The 17,002-nt window shown below is 36.9% G+C and overlaps 1 protein-coding gene across 2 annotated transcripts in view; it reads right to left on the minus strand.

The window, feature by feature from the left end:
• The window catches only part of WDR72 (WD repeat domain 72), a 212,207-nt gene that overhangs the window by 123,556 nt on the left and 71,649 nt on the right, over positions 1-17,002 (minus strand). For both annotated transcript variants that reach the window (XM_079769751.1, XM_079769750.1), the window contains exon 14: positions 11,757-11,956. In XM_079769751.1, the coding sequence (XP_079625877.1) occupies positions 11,757-11,956 (200 nt within the window). The remainder of the gene's footprint in view (positions 1-11,756; positions 11,957-17,002) is intronic.

Consider the following 17,002-nt stretch of genomic DNA (forward strand, 5'->3'; position numbering starts at 1 on the left):
TACTAGAGGCCTGGTGCATGAATTCGTGCATGGGTGTGGTCCCACCAGCCTGGCCAGGGGGAGGGGACAGGGCCATGGGCGGTTGGCCAGCTTGCCTGCTGGTCGAACTCCTGGTCGAGGGGATAATTTGCATATTAGCCTTTTATTATATAGGATATACACTGAATGGCCAGGTTATTATGCATTCAGAGATCATAATAATTTGGCCACTCAGTGTATATTGTATTGTGTGTTCACCACCCAAAGTCATCTCCTTCCGTCACCATTTAGCTATCCCCCCTTTACTCTCTTCTACCTCACCCAATAATTTCCTCCTCTTGATGCAACTATGCAATAGCTTCCTCTTTCTGACACTCCTCTCTGCTAATATAATTTTTCACATAGCAACCAAAGTGATATTTTCAAAACAATAAATCAGATCCCATCACTTCTTTTGAGTAAAATGAAGACTCCCCTTATTACTTACAATAAAAGTCAAGCTCCATACTCTGGATTACCACACCCAGCATGGTCTACACCACCTCACTCTTGAATATGGACTTCTAATTCTCTCCCCATGCGCTTCTCTCCAGTCACACTGGCCTTGGCTTCATTGCTACTTTAGGCTTTTTTCTTTGCCTAGAATATTCTCCCCTCTGCTAGTCACATGATTAGCTGCCTTCTTCTTCTCATTCAGACAGTATAATGCTATCTTATCCTCTGACCACTCAGTCTAGACTAAATTTCTAGGCATGTCTATCACCCCACCTGTTGTTAATTCCCTGTAGAGCCTTGATCACTATCTGACATTGTTGTGGTTTGGTTTTGTTTAGATTATGGTCTCTCTCCTCTCCCCAGAAATGTTAAGTGGCATGAGCTCCAGGACTTTGTTGAAAGTACTAGTATCAAGAAAAGTATCTAGGCCTGGCCCAGTGGTTGAGCATTGACCTATGAACCAGGAGGTCACAGTTTGATTCCTGGTCAGAGCATATGCCCAGGTTGCTGGCTTGATCCCCAGTGGGGGGTGCATAGGAGGCAACCGATCAATAATTATCTCATCATGGATGTTTCTACCTCTCTCTCCTTCTCCCTTCCTCTCTGAAATCAACAAAAAAATATTTTTTAAAGAAAAGTGTCTGGCACGTACTAGGTATTCATTGAATATTTGCTGAATAAATGAAGTATTCTGTTCTTTATTCCATGCTACAAAATTTACATAGCATACAGGCACAGTAGTTCCTTATTTCCAATGAGCTTAAGGCCTAATTGAGAAGATAAGACAGATAAATACTTGAAAAATAAGCAGGTAATTCATAGTTAATTAGCAGTCGCATGTTAAATAGTGCAGACAGATGCTGTAGTGTGGGTGGGATTTAAACAGGTGGAGAGTAGACCATTTCCTGTACATGAGTTTGGGCAGAAAGAGATGCATAGAGAGCAGAGTCATCAGGGCAGCCACAAGGAGGAGCATTGGCTTGTTCACTGTCACTGAGTCACCTCCTCCCTGGAGGCAAGCAGACAAGGAAGAGAATCCCCATGAGGCTTGATACCTCCTGGGACTGCTAATCCAGCATGCTACCCTATATCCCTGCAATAAGGAGTTACATACAAGCATTTGCCATTATACACATCACAGAATAGAATCAGTCCTCTCTTCACCAACCTGTGATGAGAGGGAGATTTCTGCAACTTTCAAATAACCTAGGAAAGTAGGAAGCAATGCTTGCCACTGGAGGGATGCAGAATTGTGCCAAAGACTCTGCATCTGGGAAATAAAACATAAATCAGGCCTCTTCATATTTATTACACTTACATTTCTAAAAGTTATTACAAACCCATTGATTAGATTGTAGCTGGCTTCAGGGTTTTTGCATTGAGGAGAGGTCTTAGTAAAGTAATTATTTAAGGGAAGCGGAGGGCCCACGATATACACTATAATCCTCAGGCTATTTTGAGTGCTTATTTTAGGTAATTTTGTTACTAGAAAAAGGAGTCTGAGATTTAAGGACAAGTGAATGGGGCAATAATATAAAGGTAGTTGGTATAAGGAACCATATAACCACACTGTCTTTTAATCTTTCTTTATAAATCTATATCAGCTCACTGTTGCCCATCTTACCTATAGTGAATCATTTCTCCCCAATGTACTAAACAGGCCAAATTTCATCACCAGTGTTTAATATATTTTTTTCTTATAAGCTTTTGAATTGATTTGGACTGGTTTGCATATCGATATGCCTTATAAACTTTTGAACTGATTTGGATTGGTGTCTAAATATCAGTGGGGTAGCTATTGTGTTTTAACAGCCTCTTTGCTGGTATTGACTATTGTTACTAGGTCGCTCTCCTCTGTAAGATCAAGTCACATGCAACCCAATTTTGATTGAAAGCAAATGACTGACTAAATACGTATTTTTGGGCAGTTATTTTTTCATTTTTCCTTTACAATTCAAAAAAGGAAGGATCCTCCACTTTCTTACCACCTATTTTTCATGTCTAGACTTTAGTAGTATTTAGTCCATGTGTTTATTCAACAAATATTTCTGAATGCCTGCCTTGTGTCCTACATATGCTAGATGATGATTTCATTGTGATAAACTAGTAAAGCAGATCACTGACCCCTTTGAACTGAGGGTTTGCTCTTCCTTGTCCACTTGCCTCCAAGTAAGATGGTGGGGAGGATAAAAAAGTAAAATAAAAAGAATGCCAAGAAAGAGAATGGAAGGTGGGCTGCTACTCACTTAATAGGGAAGTGCCATTGAAGCTTAAACTTCACAGTAAAGAATCAGAGGTAAAAGAGTCTGGCAGAAGACCAGCAGCAGGGGGAATATGAGTTTCTTTAATGAGGCCAGGTAGCTGGGAATTAAATATCTGCGTTATAGTGCCAAATATACAGTTGACATTTTTCAATATATTTTTCATGTATGCTTCATAATTTTAAATTGTATTCCAAGGATGAATATAACACAGGTTAATATAACTGGATGTCCATTTCCAAGCCTCTTTTCTTCTCATCCAGGTCATGCTAGTGGAAGATGAAAAGCCAAATTCATAAACTATGATGTGAGTTCAACAGATTGGAAAGTCATGTGGCTGAAGAGTGTGTGTAACCTTTACAGGACATTTACCCTACCCCCAAGATAGTATCAAAATCAAATATAAAACTTAGAAGGCATTCTTGCTAAGAAAAGAGTAGAATCGTTTTCCAGTTTAGGAGATAAAATAAAAATCACACAGTAATAATAATAGTTAGCATTTGAATTTTACATTTTGAAATATTAAAGGGGAAATTTTCCAGGTTTTGATTATGCATTAAGGTGTCCAGAATTTGGAAACAAACAAAATGTCACCAGATAATAGTGAAAATCAATTAAAATTTTTCTGCAGGTACCAATCTTTGACTACTGGCTATACCTGCTTTAATTCTCAAGTGAGGAAACTTTTAATTATAATATGGTGTTGCATGTTTTCTCTGAATGAAATTCAGCATCTCCTGAGAATGAGAATTAGAAACAACCATATTAAATGATTTATCAAGAAGTCATCAGGCAAAAGCTTTATGGGATATGCTGTATCATTTATAGGTATCTTGAGTATCTTGTAGATTATACTGCTTAATTCTATTGTACTTAATGATTTGCCTATGAATTAAGCACCACTTACAATGCTTTATTTATTTATTTATTTATTTATTTATTTATTTATTTATTGCAGATAGATAAAATAAGGGCCCAAATCCTTAGGTTTAATCCTTATATTTTTGATAATTAATTCCTATTATAAAACTGAATTTTAATAAAGAATAATAACATAATGTTTTAGAATGCAAGAGCTTAGTTCTAGAATCAATGAACATAGAATACTAGTGTAAGGCAAAAATTTAAAGCTGTAGCCCCTTTACTGGGCCTCAATACTAGTGAACCAAACCATCATCTGGGGTGCTATGTGTTATCTGGGCACTCTCTCCTTGGGACACCCATTGAAACTTCTGTACCTGATTCTACTGCTCTTTTGAGTATGATAGAAGAGTAGATCATTTAAGTCAGATGTATATTTCAATGGCATAACTTATGATTAATGGAATTATCATAAAAATTTGTATAAAATATCCTCAACACTGGTAGTTTTCTGCTATTATTACTAATTCTAGACATTCTGAATAACACCAGAAATTTCATGCCTAAGATCAAAGAATGTTCTAAAGATTGGCTAAGCTGATCATTAGCATAATTGAATATTAAAGCATAAAGAAAAATATGCTTAAGAGGGCTTAAAGACAAACAGATTTTTACTATCTATGAACTTGACTTTAACTATAAATGGCAGAGTTGAATAAAATATAATAAAAAATGTTGGACTGCCAATCATACAATAACAAAGTTTGCGAAAGTTCTGGATTCAGGTAACTTCTTAGATTTGGAGAGCCCTATCAACTATAAAATTATTTTCTTAAACCTCATGATAATCATGTAGGCAGAGACAGGACTCCTATTATTCACTTCATACTCTGCCATAGAATCACATGATGAATACCACACTATGATTTTTTGCATAACAGGGTTTGGCCTGAGAGTCAAGAGAGACAGATCTGCTATACCACAGGTCAACTCCTCAAAGGAACAGACAGGGGGAAGAGGTCCCAAGGAGAAACAGGAGTCTTGATTCATGACAGCTAATCAGGGCATTGAGGCAGAGGTTAAATGTTCCAGAATCAGAAGAGAGCAATGGTCCTCAAATAGCAGTTCCCGTCTGTAGGCAGAATCATAAAGTTGCCCCCAAGATTCCCCAACCCTGGTGAAATATATCTTCTTCCAATTAGTCATCCAAGCACTCGATACTGTGCTGAAGGGATTGTGCTGATGTAATTAAGTTTCCAAACCAGTTGACTTTAAAATAGAGAGATTGAGTCATCCAGACTTAATCACGTGGAGTTTTTGAAAGCAGAGAGTTCTTTACAGCTGGTGGCAGATGGAGACATTAGAGATTCAAAGTGTGAGGGGACTTTATACACAAGAAGTTCTCCACTGCTTGTTTAAAGATAAAGGGGACTATGTGGCAAGGAGTGTGTGACCCCTAGTCAACAGCCACCAATAAATAGGACTCCAGTCCTGCCACCACAAGGAACTGAATTCCACCCTTAACCTGAATAAGCTTGGAAGAGGACCCTCAACCTTGGATGACATAGCAGCCCAGCCCACACCTGGATATCAGCCATGTGAGACCCTGAACAGAGAACTCAGCCAGGCTATGCCAGACTCCCAGAACATGGGAAATGGCGATAGAATAAATGTGTATTGTTCTAAACTCACACCTACCTTTGTGACAATTTGTTATATAGCAAAATAACACTACACTACCACCACCTCGAAGGGTGCAGGCAGAATACAGAGAGGATGGAGATTGAGGATTCTGGTTCCTAGAGAGGCAACCTGGAAGGAAGAAGTATACTAAGCCAGGTAATCAGACAGAGAAACTAAAAACCAGAGATCCAGCAAAAGTTAAGTCTCATCAACTAATCACATCAAACACAAGGAATTCTGAAGTTCTGGGACTACAGAAATAACCCAAACTAACTTGTAGTGTATCAGATCCAAGCTTAGCTGGCAATGAATGTTCAAGAAAATAAGGTGGGGAGGTGAAGATGGGACAACATGGGAACCCAGCAGTGAGAGAAATTGGGCAGGTCGGAGCCTGGCTGCAGGGGCCATCCATCAGTGGATTCAGCTACACTGGGGCTAAGACAGCGGAGACAGGAACCAATTTACATACGATTCAGTCAAGACTGGGCTCCAAAATCTAAGGAAAGAAAGAAAAGGAGAGAACAGGTATCTTGACCACCTGGCATTCTAACATGCTATGGCTAAAAATAAAGGTTCTGGCAAACCCTGTACCCCTCCATTACTACTTATTATGCACCCAGATTAATATTTTAGTTCAAGGAGCAAAAAGAAAAACAAAATGTTAAGAGTAAATGGAGGCCAAGTTTTGTATAATGAGCAGAGACCTCTAGTGGGAGCTGGGAAGAAAAGACTAAAGGTGAGCACGGCTGTATTCCATTTCAAATGGCCTTTGAAAAACCATCAGGTTTTGGACAACATGTAAAGACAAAAAACAAGCAGAAAAACAACTAAAATGATCAGTGCTATGTGGATGTGCCTGGAGTTTAACGTGGGTATAAGAAGCCCCAGCTGCTCCTAACAGCCTCTTATGAGCATTTTTTATACCTGGTATGAATGAGCATACTTAGACTACAAGCTTATGCAGGACATTTTAATTTAGGATTAAAGCAGCCATTTTCATAAGCTTAATAGTATGTAGAAAATTACAAATAATGTCACTTAGTCATTAATTGTATTTAATGTCATGAATGCCATTTGGGGATGCAGAGAACTGGCTGTGCCACCAGGATGTCACTAGTAAATGCAATTCAGAAAAATAGATGGGAATATTAGTTGGATATCTTTTTCAGTAAGTTCATGCTCCTAGTATCAATGAATAAAGCAGAAGTCTTAATACATTTTGTTTTTACCAGCATAGGGAAAATATTTCATTAGAATAAATGCCTTCTTTAATTCCGGAGAATAGTTTCCTGTTACATTTTTGCATTTGCTGCTCTCTTAGGACCAGCTTCAACATAAGTCATTGGAACAGAAGGAGTGCCTGTTGGGGTTCCTTTAAATGGGTCCAGATGGTATTCTCAGTCAATAAGTGAGATTACCAGCTTTCAAGAAGAAAGATTTTATTTTCCTTCTTTTCTTTTCTGGTATAAGCCACTAACCCTTTTAGGTAACTCAACATCCGAATTTCTACAAAATTCATTTTTTTAGACCTGACAATATCATCCACTGTGGTAGTCATCAAAAATAGGATATAAACTCAAGATATTACTGATGCAGGACAACAACTTGGTTACCAAGGAAATGCCAAGTCTCTGTAAAGGGGTAACATTTAACATCACCTTTTAATCAGAACCACAAAGTTGCTCAATAATGGAATATTGAAGGCCATTGAAGTGAATTTCTATCCCAGCCGATACGAACTTATTTCAGTAGGATGAATAAGTTCATCTTTTTGTCCTACAAATAGCTGGTTCTTAACCAATTTGGAACCATCAAAGGTTTTTAAAAAGCAAAAACAATTTACAACTGAGAAGAATAAAAAGTAGGGAAAAAAGAAGTGAGGGAGGAAAATGTCTGTAAATGGTTATGGGTAGATAATATAGGATTGAGATGATTACAGAATTCATAGTTTTAAAATATCTACATAAAAATTATTAATGCAAGTTTAAAGATATGGTTGATAAATTATGCAACATTGTCCCTATGTTAAACTAACTACAAAATTATAATGCCTTTTATTCATATTTCTACACTAGAATCCCCAGCCCACAAGTCAATTGATGACTATAATCAGAATGTTTAATTCAAAAGAAGGTTATAATCTTAAGATTCTCATGTTTCTTAAGAATTAGTGAATATTGTAGGGTTAGAGGGAGAAACTGAGATAAACCTAGTTTAAATCTAATACTAAATAATGACATAAGCATTCATTTATTAAAAAGGTTTACTTTGGAGTTAACAGAAGAACTAACATTTTTTGAAACCAGCTAAAACCCAAGCAGAACAAATCCTTTGTCTGGTAGAAGTCCACAACTGCCTATCAGCAATTATAAAAACAATAACACTGACCTTGAATCAACCTTAAAGGTCTCTGTACACAATTATTATTATCAGCTTTATGAATTTTCAGTTGCAATCTCAGCTACAAATTCAATAAATTCAGAGTTGGCGACTAATAGGAAGATGGCTCTTTAACAGCTTTCACTGGAAAAGGCTTTTGAGAAAGTACACATTTTACCAGCATTTTCCATGTTACAAATGACAGCTCTTTCAAATCCTGCTCAGCACACCTTAGATGAAGATTTATGATATCTCAGGCAAACAACAATAAAATTTAAAATCAAATTCAGTCAAAACTAGAAATGATTTAAGTAAATCATATCTGCAATCTTGGGAAATCAACAGTGAACTAAAAGGATTTTATACCTGGAATATTTTTTATTCAATGCAACTCTTAAAACATTTTTTTTAATCATCTTGAGTATATAATTTCACTTCCTGCACTCTCTTAAATGTAATAGCTAACACAGTGGAGAAACCCAATGAAAAAAGATCCCTTGCATGTAGTTATTATAACTAACAGATTCAAAATCTATTACTGACAGTCATGTACCATAACAACCTTGCATTGATGAAAACTGCTAGGAAGGTCTTCAAAACCAGCAAGAGTCGGCTTTAGGGAAATCTTGGACAACACCGAGGACATTACTGGTAGTCAACATCTGTGGGTGTTGCTATGGGCACAGCCACAAAGAACCCCGCCATCTCTACAAAAAGGAATACACACAGAGAAGATGGGAGGGTCGCAGAAGGTAAATTAATAAAGGAATCAAAAAGAACACGTACGCTGGCAGTATAGAATAGGTACACGATTTTGAGTCCATGCTTTACGCTAATTCTTTTCTACTGAAGCTGGAGAATCCAAATTCAACTGGCCTGTAATTGTGACTAAACATGAACCAGGGGGTGGAAATAATATCCTAAAACTCTGCACTTGTACCATCTTATCACAAGCCTTCATTTGAAACTCAAAGTCAATTATATTTAAAATAATATTTAAACTTCCACTTCTAAACCCTTGATTGTCGTTTATAAATGCGCAGAAGAGAAAAGAACAGGTTACTAGGAACAAGAACCCAATATTGATTTTCGGCAGTGCAGTAAGGCATCTCCATTCTATTTGGCTGCTGTCAAAGCCACTCTTTAACAGCTGGAGTCAAATTGCACTATTTACAGCAAGAGCCCTTGTCAAGTGGACCATAAGTATCCTAACAATACACTATTCAAATGGCACTTTGCCACACAAATTGCTGACTTGATGAATAACCTATGTCAATGACTAAGGCCAATATAAAAGTTTCATTTTTATGAGAGGTTTTTACATTCCCACATTAAGTGAGCTTGCTTCGGAGAACTATTCGGCTATATATTGGGGGCCTTTGGACGATGAAAATAATTAAAATCTATTTAAATACATCCAGGGAACTAACTTGACAACATTAATATGGATCTGGTGTTAACTACATTTGTCACAGGAGTCAGAACCGTGCCCTTCTGTTGCTGGCACTTCCCACCGGCACGTGCGGCACAATGCAGGGCTTCAGCCGGCCACGCACCATGAAATACGAGCATTCTCCTTTTGTGCCTCTGATTTACGTCCAATGAATGTTTAGACACAAGCCAGCCTTTGAAGTCCTGTGAGGAAATCCGAGGTTGCTTCTGTGTGCAGGAGGACAGCTGGAGTCACTGAATGGTGCGTTTCCTGCTCTTCCTAGTGATGCTGAGGCCTCCTAAATTAGTTTGGAAACAAAGCTGTGATAGGCTTTTCATAGTGTTCCTCAACATTGAGGCAACTTTGTTCCAAAAAATATTTAAACCCATACCACAAAGTGAGAAGAGGGACATTCTTCATTAAGCAGATGTAAAAAAAAAAAAAGTATTATTAAAAAAATTTTTATTTAACTCCATGATAGTTAAAATATAAATGTAAAATACATACTTGTGAGAAATGGGTATCCTCTGTCAAAAACATGTATCACTTCACATGTGTTCCAAAAGCAAATTGCCTTGTATATTTCTTCACCTTTGTATTGTATATTTCTCTATTCTATCACTAGGAAGGGTGTTATTGTGTAGGTGAATCCTGTATATCCAACTCTCATTTTAACATGTGGTGCTAGGCAAATTTCAAGTGCTCAACAGCCATGCGTGGTTAACAGCTACCATATTAAACAGTGAAGCTCTAAATAAGCAATAGGGGGAGCCATTGGGGACCTGTTCTCTAGAAAATCAGTTTTTTAAACAAACATGCCCAGGACAGACAGTACAATGAGTTTACATTGTAGCAGTTGAAATAATCCAGTTTCTCCTCTTACTCATTTTTCAGAGAAGCAATACAGATAAAGAATTTAAAATCAACAAGCCAACAGACAAAGCAGGCCGTTTTTCTTTAAAATATAATGAAGCTATCAAGATTTCTGCCTTGTATAGATGATTTTAGTAAGATTGTTTATTTCTTACTTTGAAGCTAATTTCCTCCCACTGCAATTTAAACAGTTTCTATCTTGTTTTATCCTCAGCAGAATTTGAGAAAAATCAGTTCCCCATCACTAATATATTGTGTTTCTTTAAATCCTTTGAGACCTTGGCCCTCTCCTTCCCCGAAGACTTTTCTTTGGGTAACTGCACAAATTCAACTCCTCCAGCATTTCAAATTGGACTCATTTTAAAAATGTTTTATTGTAGTTGTTGTTCTATTTAAAACCTTTCCCCAAATCTATGTGCACTCTTCAAATGCAAGAAGAAAATATGAATAGACCACGCTAATAAGTTCCAAATATTGCCAAACACAAAGAGCTCACTCGATAATTCTTACAAGCTATGTGTCCACTTAGACAGTTTACCATTCTAAAATGTTTCATTTGTGTTTTACTAAAATTCACACTAAAAAAATCCTGAAACACAGAGTACTCTTAAACAGTTCTAAATTTCACAGGCTTATTGTACCTCATTTTTCCCACTTCTAAAATGAGGGTTCTTTATATCTTCTTTTTCAAAAGGGATTTTTTTCTGGTAAAAACTTATCAAGCATTTTACTATATTAATAATAAGGAAAATGGAGAATTTATAAGCACTCTTGAAATTTCACATTTATCAAATTTATAAATAGGATTAAGATAAAAAAATCTCAATGGCTCAAATCTAAGAGAATGAAATGAAGAGATGCAGTTCATAAGTGGAGAAGAACAAACGAAAAAAGCTCTAGTTAACAGTAAGCACATTAGAAGCATAGGCTATAGAACCAAGGAGGGGATAGCCCTGTCTAATTCAACTCTCTTACTCTGTAGACAGTGAAGGTTGGAAACTGTAATCATCTAAGGTAAAGCACTAAAAAAGTAAAGTGGGAATCAGCCTAAGAGTAAGAAAACAAGACCCTGGCATTTTATTGCTTCCTGGAGTCAAGAAAGAAACAAAATTGTATAAAGAAAATAAAATCTATATATACTATTATCACTATCTAAAGGGTAGCTCTGAGGTCCTTTAAGAAACTGAAAGAAATAGTAACGAGTTTACCTTCTGGACATTAAACTAGTAAAATGGGCACTTAATGAATGAGATTTGCTTCTGCAGACCCTAGACATTGGAAACCTAAAAAGCTGGTGATCCTAGTGATGCTGAGTGTATCTAAATAATTGTCCCCACAATGATCCAGTTTTTATGATACATTTTGTAATTAGCATTATAAAAAAGTTAAAATACTCTCAACTAAAAAAAACCAACCAACCAAATAAACAAACAAACCAACAAAAAACCTAGAGCAGAGAATGTATGTTTCTTTCCTCTTATCAATGGAAAACCATTCATCTAGAGTTCAAGAGTTAATATAAAATTGGCTCAATTTTTATAAGCTACAACCTATTTTATAAAAAAGAATGCTACACCAAGAGAAATAATCATTCAAAAAGATATCCTGATTAACAGAAGATCACTTGGTAGATGCAGATCATATCCTGATTAACAGAAGATCACTCTGGTAGATGCAGATCATATGAGTTCTTGTTTTTGTGCTGATATTTACTCACCACATATTTATAAGGCATATTAGTTCTTAGTCAGGGTTGATGATGTCTGTTAAGCAGCAGCTTGATTTGAACTTACCTTACATGAAGACTCCACCTGCAGACCAGGGCAAGGTATTGGCCCAAACTGGTAGGAGCTGGAGGGTCTCTGCTCTACACTTTTGTGCTTATGTGTCTCTGAGGCAACTGAAAGTACTGACTCAGGCTTTAGAAACTGTGAATCATCACAATTAAGAATAATTCTTGCTCTTTCTCCTGTTTCATGTCTTTCCAAAGTGCCTGGAAAACAAGATTAGAGATAAAAATGTATGAAAAATATATGTCCCAAAAGAATGAAAATAAAAACAACAACACTTTGAACAGAAAAATCACAATTCTTTAGCTTTCTCTAAATTATTCAAATAATGGTCTTACAAAGGCTGAAATTATGGATTTGAAAAGCTTCCTCTTTGTGCTTTTTCATCCACTGAAATCAACATGGCATTCAATAATCTTTAACAGTAAAATCTCTTACTTATTATAGAATAAGTAAGTGATCAATAACAAAAAACGATAGAATATTTTAGGGCCGTTTCTTAGTGTACTAACTCACAAACAACAGAGAGCCCACAGTGCTTTGCTTGGGTTCCTAAGCTTAAAAGATTTGTGTTGGTGATATAGTTCAAGTGAATAGGGCAAGTAAGAACTCACATGCTTTATTACTACCTCCCTCACCCAAGTGTTCTAACAGCTTCAGGAATGCAGGCCACTCTAGGGTGTTGTTGTTGGTATTGTTGGTATTGTAGCTGTTATAACATTTGACCTTTATTTCTTATGTTATTAGAAGAGGAAAAAAATCCTTCGCCCTTTTCTCTGCCATTCTTGCAGTTTCAGAATTTCAAGGTGTTGGCAAGTTCAATTTAAAGTTAAAAGGAACAAATATAAAACAGAGCAACAGTATCAGAAAACAACTTATAGAGTGTTTTTATGAAATACAGTGCCATATGCTCAGTGAAATCTCAATATATATGAACTAATTATGATCATTGTCTCATATCAGTTGAGTTCAGTTGCACTATTCAGACCTTATTAAATATACAACCTATATAACTACAAAATAAAGAAAATTAACTTGACATACAATGTACATTCAGATTTTATTTCATATTATTATTTTCCCACCAATGAGAAAGAAGTAGTTGTACTATTTGCTAAGAAGAAAACAGATCATTCTTACTGATGGTATTAAGAAAATATCAACTTTAAGTAATTGCCATCAGACAATAGAAACAATTATTCTATACCACTATATCTTTAGACAGATAGATAGATTTGAAGATTATGACTACCCACTCCTCATTTCTCCGCCTGTCTTCTGTATCTTCCTTTACAGCAACTAAACTACTATTACTGGTGCTCTGGATTCTAAATCAGTAACAATTATTATGCTAAAATATTGGGCAAAAATGTAGTCCCTAGTCTCTTAGCAATTGTATTTGTTTCATTTTAACTTTCCTACAGTCATAAATTACCATCTTTAACATAAAACATAATCAGCATGCTCTTTCTCTAAGGTTTCCTTTTCCATCAAGATTGATATGTCTTCAACAGATGAATTTGGCAGCAACATCAAGAAAATCCTCTCTCAAGGATGACAATAAGAAGAGTTTTACCAACTAAAGATAATAGTTATTACTATTCCCTGAAAATGAACTTGTAACTGCAACATCTGGTAAAATTCACTGTCTTTATGAGAAATAACCCTTTGAATAATGGTATCACCATGGATATTTTCTTCTCACAGGTTTTCTGTGGTTTTTCAAACTATCATATTTTTAAAAAGATTTTAAGAATTCTTGGGAAATAATTTATTATACTGTAATAGATAGGAAATGTGCCTTATATAATTTTCTATAATCTTATATATTATTCTATACATAATTATTACATAAACACAACTATTTCTTGTATTTCTTATATTTTTAGTGGCAAAAATAGGTATTTTGCCTACAAACTTGGGCAGTAGTAATACATTTTCATTTATACATAACCAGCTGAGCATCTACTATGTGCCACTCACTCACTGCCAGATGCTGGCAACATACAGCAAATAAGAATGATCAATCCCGCTCCCCCCGGACCTTACTTAAAATTTAATGGTAGTTCAGCCCTGGCCCAGTGGCTCAATCGGTTGAAGCATCATTCCATACACCAAAATAAATAAATAAATAAATAAATAAAGGTTGCAGGTTCCAGTTAGGGCATATACTTAGGTTATTGGTTTGATCCCCATCGGGGCAAGTAGGGGAGGCAGTTGATCGATGTTTTTCTCACTCTCTCTAAAAAAATCAATAAAAACATATCTTCATGTGAGGATTTAAAAAAAGCTAATGGTAGTTTGAAAGCACCTGAAAACGGATTTGCTATATTTAAAGTAAGACAAAAGCTATTTTCACTACAAACTAATTTATTCCAATGGCTTTGTGAACCATAGTTTTCATCATGATTCATTGTACAATACTAGAAAAATAATTAGATTATTTTGTTTCAAATTACTGGTTGTGACACAAATGTGACTAAGGAGTGCTTAGAGTGAGTCAATTTATTTAAAAGTTATTTATCAGACAAATATATAAGTTACATATTAAAAATAAGTTGATTTTCTAATAATTTCAGGCCAACAGCTTGAAAGCCCTTGGCCAAACCCTGACAGCAAATAGGCAGAGAGTCCCATGTGTGCCAGTTATTGGTTTATTAATTTATTAATTTATTGTCTTTTAGTTCCAAATCCACCCTTTATTGCCTGCTCTGGAAAATAGATATGGCCTCTTTAAATATTTTTCTTTTACCAGCTGTTGCAATGTTAACCTGTGTGGATAAAGGGTGCTGGAAAGGCCTGTAGAAGAAAGGACTATTTCTTCTTGTTTCCATGCTCTACTGCAGCAGTGTGGGGGGCTTCGCAGCACCTGCCTCCTGTAGGGCACGGCAGACAGCAGCACCCAGCAGACAGCAGCTTCCTCGGGGACACTCGGGATGGTTTTGTCACAGAGTGCCTCCAGGGAGACATTTCCGGCAACACCATACCACCCCACGTCACAGCGGCTTCTTTACATCCTGACCACAGCTATGTGCTCTCCTAGAAGGTCAGGATCTTAGTGCTGGGGGAACCTGTGCCTCGGGCAGCTTACCTCAGCTCTAGGGATAGTGGCTGCTCCTTAATCTGTTATTCCTATACCTTTAGTTCTTATGAACCAGTCCCTGATATTCTTTGTGACTGTTAATAATTCTTTATGTTAAATTTTCTCTGTTCAAAATACTGCATCATTCCTCTTTCCTGATTAGACCCTGATTAATACTATATACCATAATAAATCATTTCTGATGCAGAATGTTCCATTAAATATATCCCTAAAACTATGGAATTACACAGCTTCAGAGATACAGTTAAATAGAGAGTAAATAGTAAAAACAGTAACCTAGGAGGGAGGGCATGACCCCAAGGAGGTCCAAGGAGTGCCTGTGCAACTCTAGTCCAAAGAGACAGAAGAGCCCCTGTTCCTGATATTACAGAAATAACAAAACCTGAAGGGTAACAAAACTACTTGGTTCAATTTCTAATTTAAGGAGGCCCTTTGCTTTCCAAAGTGCATGAATGATAATTAGATCTTTTTATTTTCCCTTTTGTACTGTGCTATGTCAAGATGATGAGTTAACTCACACTCTCCATTTGGATCGATCGGAACATGGTAAGCAAAGATGTAGAGACATATTTGAGTTAAATATTATTGAAAGTGACAATTGCATTTCCACCCTCAAAGTAAATGTTGTACAAAAAAAGAAATACCACAAAATCTATCCCAAGTAAACTCTTCATTGTATGACATGTATTCCAGTAAATATCTTGCATTTTCTATTATTTTATTAATATGTGTTTTGATATAATCTGTTTTGTCCTAAACTATATAATAGTACATTAGAGGATGTTATAAATTCAGAAGAAAAGGGAGTTTAGAACCATCGCATCCTAATAGGAAGTGAAGGAAGGAGGGCACTCGCAAGCATCCAAAGCAGCTTTCATTGAGGCAACGTCGCCTGTCCCTCCAAAGTCAGACACAGAAACATAATAAGCAGCCAAGATCCTGGTTGCAGGCCCCTATGGACGATAGTTCCCCCGGTATACCCTGCTTTTATCACCAACTCAACACAGCCCAGAGAATACGTAATCTCAATTTTTAACCAGCACTTTCTCTACGACCCCCTTTGCCAGCCTGTACCAAGCAGATGCCCTGCCCACCTGTCAAGGCTGACAGCCAAGACATCACTGTGTGTGGGTAAGAGCAGACTCGGCACCAGCCCGCCGTGCACTCCAATCCTGGTTTTACCCTTACCTGTCCTCAGGCCAACCAGTTTATACTTCTGTGCCTCACTTTCCTCATCTGGGCAGTGGGGATAAGAATTCTTACCTCATAGGGTTACTATGAGGATGAAATTGAGCAGATATTTTAAAAGGTTCCTGAGGTTTGACACACAATGAGTGCTGTGCTATACAGCAGCCCTCTGACACAGGGCAGGTTCTTACTCAGCCCCCGTGAGCAGTTTAACAAACCTCTTTGGCTCTGTGGCTTTGAGACGTCTGATACCCAGGCCCAGTGTGCCCCCCACACCCCCGCCTCCTACCTGAGACTCTAACCTCCTCAATAAAAATCTGGGTAGGATTATATATTTGACTTATTTTTTAATTCTCCTCAGTGAACCAGACTGAAGTTTGCCATAAATTAAAGGCTAGATAAATACTTCTTAATGGATTATATGACATCAGCACCCTGGCTAATGAGTCTGTACTGTGGCTATACTTGGGATTAAATCCAAAATCCTTGACCTACAAATCATATTCTTGCCTCTACTTCCTCCCATGTCATTCTCTCCTTGCTCACAAGCTACATCTTTTTTCTTTAAAAGTTCCCTGAAAATATATCCTCTACTGCTAACTCCATCTCATTCTTTTTTTTAAAATTAAACTTATTGGGGTGATATTTGTTAATAAAAATATATAGCAGTGATGGCGAACCTATGACACGCGTGTCAGCACTGACACGCGTAGCCATTTCTGATGACACGCGGCCGCTGAGGTGGCCGCATGCCGAGGATGAAACATTTGCTTCTCCTGAGGATGAAACATTTGCGAAATAATGTTTTTTCCTCAAAGTGACACACTACCCGAGTTATGCTCAGTTTTTTGGCGAAGTTTGACACACCAAGCTCAAAAGGTTGCCCATCACTGCTATACAGGTTTCTGGTGTACAATTCTAGAATACCTCATCTGTATATTGTATGGTGTGTTCACCA

This window comes from Cnephaeus nilssonii (assembly GCF_951640355.1).
Source record: "Cnephaeus nilssonii genome assembly, chromosome: 4".
In the NCBI taxonomy this organism is placed as follows: Eukaryota; Metazoa; Chordata; class Mammalia; order Chiroptera; family Vespertilionidae; genus Cnephaeus; species Cnephaeus nilssonii.